General features: G+C 32.4%; 1 protein-coding gene across 1 annotated transcript; it reads left to right on the forward strand.

Annotated features, from left to right (window-relative positions):
* Positions 1-1103: 1103 nt before the first annotated feature.
* LOC105949949 (protein MANNAN SYNTHESIS-RELATED 1) lies at positions 1104-3862 on the forward strand. The gene is made up of 6 exons (XM_088824569.1): positions 1104-1314; positions 2007-2151; positions 2244-2314; positions 2422-2507; positions 2586-3177; positions 3459-3862. The coding sequence occupies exons 1-6, from the start codon at positions 1213-1215 to the stop codon at positions 3726-3728; spliced, it is 1266 nt and encodes a 421-aa protein (XP_088680695.1). The 5' UTR covers positions 1104-1212; the 3' UTR covers positions 3729-3862.
* Positions 3863-5267: the final 1405 nt, after the last annotated feature.

The raw sequence follows: 5267 nt of genomic DNA on the forward strand, positions 1-5267 counted from the left end.
CTCGGAATCGGCGGAATTTCGAAATTTTCAGAAATTGCATTAATTCTTGATTTTTTGCTCCAAAATTGGAAATAATGGTGATTTTAAGATTTTTTTTTCCTAATATTTTCGTATTTTTCCCGCAAAATGCAAGAATCCAAAACAAAGGTCAATAAGATGAAATGTAAACACTTGTAAAAACAACATAATCAGTTTATCAAGGCAAAGTTTATCAAGACAAACATAGTTCTTGCAAAACATGAATAGAAAAATAATTCAGAAATACAATATATATATATATATAGAGAGACCAGAAATCTAAACCATATAAGCATATATCATAACATATATATTTTTTTATATAATATATATCATACATTATATATTTCGGAAATAAAATCGGATCGGAAATCGGAATTTCCAATAATTTTATATATAATTCCAATTCCGTTCTAAAAATAATCGGAAAAATCGGAAATCGGAATATCGAAAATTGGAATGAAAAATGGGTTCCAAATTCGGATATTTTCGGATCGGAATTGGCGAAATTCGAAAATTCCATTCCAATTTCCACCCCTACATCACATATATTTTTATTTTAAAAGTAGACAAATTAATTGGAATGGGATAGGCTAATTTCACTAAATAAACATCTTATTTTATTTTTATTTGAATTTGCCACAGTATCCGTTTTGACAACATAAGTGAGCTAGTATTCAGTCATGCATTTTGTTTATATTTAATCGAGTCAATTCTTTATATTTTCCAATATGCAGTCAAAGGAACGGGTCCGGGTCCGGGTCTGAGGCAAACTCGGCCCCCGACCGTGTCTATGTGTCAAATTAAAACGAAAAAGAAAAAAAAAAAATCCGAAACCAAAACCATGCTCACCGTTTTGTAAAGAAATATTGAAGCAACTCATTAATTAGGTATTTATGGCTGAACAAAAAAAAAAAAAAAAAAAGATTTATAGGTGTGATTTGGAATTTCATGCATCACAGGCATACATCGTGCGAGCTGTCTTCTGGCTGTGTTTTTACTCTAATTGAATCCCTTTTTCTGTTGTTTTCTGAACTTTCAGTCGGTAAAGTGAGTCATACTTTTTTTATTTTCTTTTCTTTTTGTGTATATATGTATATTAAGTGAGGATAGAAAAAGAATTTATTATATATTTACAATCAAGAAAGTAAAGAGAAATATAGAAACAAATAAAAAAAACTTGAGAGAGAAAAAATGGCTGTAGATTTGAGACAAGTAATGGCTGCATTTCTTACATTTTCCATGTTTGCAATGCTCGGAAACATGATCAAAAGAGACCACATCGATCCGCTTTGGGTAAATTTTCATTACTTTTTGTGGAAATTTCTCGATTTTTCGCTTTCTGGTAAATTTTCGTGATTCGTTGTAATTGTGTTTGATTGCTTACAATAATAGCGCATTCACTTGATTCTGATTTTGATTTTAATTTTGATTTTGATTTTAATTTTCACTCTACTTAATTAACCGACTTCCTTGTTTTGATCTCCGTTTATTTTTCATCTTAATATTAGTTTGTGTTTCAAGCGATTTGTTTCGACGGTATCGAAAGAGTAAAGTAGAAATTAAAAATCCGCATATGATAAGATTTTTCTTTAACCGATTAATAAATTTATGTCGTTTTTATCAAGATTTTTCAAAATTTTAGCTAAGTATGCCGGCCGCTATAAAGGGTATGATTTTAATTATCACGATTTTATGTGAGTACTCGTGTCATACGTAGATTCCGATTACATTTGCAAGTGTTACAAAAACATATCGATTGTATCGAAATGGTAATAATGTCGTTGGAGTGAAATCAGAAAGACGATAAAAACGCCGATACTTAATTACTAAATGATAATTAAAGAGTACAAAAATTCATGAAATTCTTGAATGAATTTGGTGGTCCTAGCCAACATAAAACCATATATATTCTTCATAATAAGTTTGATTTTTCTTTTAATTATTTATTATTATTATTTTTAGATTTTTTATTTTTTTTTAATTAGGAACCTGAACCCGAAACAACCATGGTCCAATACGGTATGCTAAAGAATTCAAAACCAGGCATGCATAAACTATCCGAAGCGAATTACGGTCCTTGGAAAGAACACGACGAAATCGTTAAGCCTTGCTCGAAAAAGCCTCTATTCAGTAAGGCCAATTTTATTTTATTTAAAATAAATAAGTATATAATTAATTCATATTTTTTCCTTTTTGAAAAAAAAATATTTATTATCTTGCAGAAGGGAAAGAGCAGTCCAATGGTTACATATTTTTCTCATTGACTCATGGCCCTGAATATCATGCTTCACAGGTTTAATTTCCTCAAATTATATTTAATAATTATTTAACAATATATTAATTAAAATATATTACTAAAGTGAAATAATATTTACATGCATGTTTTATAATACATTTCAGGTAGCAAATGCTGTTGCAGTAGCTAGGTATCTTGGTGCCACTCTTGTACTACCTGATGTTAGAGGAGCAAAATTAGGAGATAAAAGGTAGAAATTGATCAATAATATAATCGTAGTAATTTTTTTTTATTATTTTTTTCATTTATTTTGAATATATTTTTTCAGGAATTTCGAAGAACTTTACGACGTCGAAAAGTTCACGAAAACCCTAACCGGAGTTGTCCGCGTCGAGAAAACCCCACCTAAAGAAATATCGAAAGAGAGGCTCCCGATTATCAAAGTCCCCTACATGGTTTCTGAGGAATACGTGGCTTCAAATATAAAGCCAATTTTCAAGAACGAAACACGAAACTTGAAAATCGTCACTTACTTCAATAACAACTCCTCCCCTTACGATAAAATAATCAACCGTGAATCCGATTATCAGTGCCTTGCAATGTACGAAAGCCTCAAACCGCAAAAGGAGTTGCAAGAATTAATCGATTCTATGGTCGGGACATTGCGGAGCATGAGCAAGAAAACGAACGGGCGGTTTGTTTCTGTTGACTTACGTGCCGAAATGTTTACCGAAACGAGCTGTAAATTATTAGGGAGTAGTGGTGGTCATAATAAAAGGTGGTGCTACAACGGTGAAAGAATCGGGGAGTTTTTGAAGAAGATCGGTTTTCATGAGGACACGACCGTATATTTGACTCAGACGGGATGGGATACGAGTCTCAATGCATTGAGGGATGTTTTTCCCAACACTTTTACCAAGGTAACACTTTTTCTTGAGTTCGTTCATTAAGGCTTTGTTTGGTTTTAAATACAAATGCAAATTAAAACAAATAATTTGAAATTTTGTAATATGTTTGGTTCCTAATAGTTTGTATGATTATTGGATCAAGAAAAGAATAATTATTTTCCCACATTTCAAAAATTATTCTTGATCCAATCAATAGAATACAAGTTGAGCTCGATCGAGTTCGCTTTTTCGTTTTTTTTTACGATAAATATAAGTTTGAAATTTGTGGTGGTATATATATATATATATACTAGGATGCAATAATGCCGGCAGACGAAAAGGCGAAGTTTACGGACGCGGAAAGTAGAAAAACGATCGATTTCTACGTGTGTGCACAAGGAGATGTGTTTGTTCCGGCTTATCCGAGCAGATTCTACGAAGCGGTTGTGGGAGAAAGAATCGGGCTCGGGAAAACGCAGATATTCATTCCTGCCGAGAAAGATTCCAATTCCGATTCCGCAACCGATTACGTTTCTCCGTACGTAGCCAACAGAAGCCACTTTGCACATTCTTGCTTCTGTTAAAAGGAAAAGTAAATAATGGAAATTATATATATCAACTGTAAAAAATGTTTGCTTGTTGTTCTGTAGTTGCTCTTGAAAGTATAAATATGTGGTATATAGTAAATAAAATGCTCGACAAGCATGCAGCTTTGTTGCTCACGTGTCAAATGTTTGTTTATATATCTTTCCATCAAATAATTACTGTTTGGGAAAAAAAATTCGGCAAATTGCACATCACCCCTTATAAATTTCTAATTTTCGCACTTTACCACCCCCTCAAAATTTGAAAAAGTGAATGCCCCTTCAAAATGTTATTTTTGTTGCACATTGGTCCGATAGCAAAACTCCAATGGATCATCGGAATTGGGTATTTTTGTTGCACATTGTCCTTTTAAATGTTATTTTTAATGCACGTTGCCCCTTTAAATTGTTATTTTTGTTGCACAATGTCCTTCAAAAATTGGTTTCTGAGATAAACCGCAACCAACATAGTATTTCAAAGGAGGGGTATCCCTTTTATAAATACTAGTCCTTCACCCGTGCGATGCACGGGGTCGGATTCAAAGCGAAAGTTTTTTATTAAAAAAAAAACTTTTTTATTAAAAAAACAAAAAGAAAAACCTATGTAATCTACTATCGCATTGAAAAAAAAAACAAAATATGATGGATTTGAAAGATTACTGTTTGCAATTCTTTCAAGCGAACAAAATACTGAATTATAAATGGGGTTTGTATACATAGTTGATATGCAATTTGAATTGAGAAGTTATAAGAAGAAGTTTAGAGAAACTGATGAAGAGAAGTTACGGGAAAGAAAAAATTGTGAGAAGTTACGGATGCAGTTGGGGAGGAGGTGGGGTACAAACGTGTTTTATCTTTTGCAAAATAGTCCTAGGATTATAAAACAATTATAAAAACTGCCCTAGGGTTTTGAAACCCTAAAGCGCCACGTGTCAACATATTATGCCATGGATTGTCTTTTTATATATATTTAGATTTAGGGAGAAAAGTGCGAATGAGAAATTTATAGGGGTGAAGTGCATTTTGTCCATATTTTAGGGTAAATTGCACATCACCCCCTATGAATTTATATTTTCACACTTTACCCTCTCAAAATTTGAAAAGGTGAATTCCCCTTCTTCAGGATGTTATTTTTGTTGTACATTGCCCCGATAGCAAAATTCCGATGGATTATTCCCGGAATTAAAAATATTTGTTGCACATTGTCCCTTTAAATGTTATTTTTATTGCACGTTGCCCCTTAAAAATATTATTTTCTGCATGTTGCCCCTCTAAAATATTATTTTTGTCACACGATGCCCACAGAAAAAATTAACTCTTGGGGCAAAGTGCAACCAAAATAATATTTCGAAGCTCGATTATCCCCTTTTTTATATTTTAGGCGGTGAAAGTTTGAAAGTGAGAAATTTATAGAGGGGTGAAGTGCATTTTGTCCAATTATTCATGAGGGTTTATATGTAATTAAATTGAAGTTGAGGGACGTTTGTGTGGTGGTGAATTCCAAATACCTTAAAGATTGACGTGACAATTTTCCATTTA

The sequence above is a fragment of the Erythranthe guttata genome, chromosome 10 (genome assembly GCF_056151865.1).
Source record: "Erythranthe guttata isolate IM_541 chromosome 10, IM_541, whole genome shotgun sequence".
Lineage (NCBI taxonomy): Eukaryota > Viridiplantae > Streptophyta > Magnoliopsida > Lamiales > Phrymaceae > Erythranthe > Erythranthe guttata.

Coding starts and splice junctions, on each gene's coding strand:
- LOC105949949 (XM_088824569.1), top strand. CDS start 1,213: ATGGCTGTAGATTTGAGACAAGTAATGGCTGCATTTCTTACATTTTCC. Junction 1,315..2,006: donor ACCACATCGATCCGCTTTGG/GTAAATTTTCAT, acceptor TTTTTTAATTAG/GAACCTGAACCCGAAACAAC. Junction 3,178..3,458: donor TTCCCAACACTTTTACCAAG/GTAACACTTTTT, acceptor TATATATACTAG/GATGCAATAATGCCGGCAGA.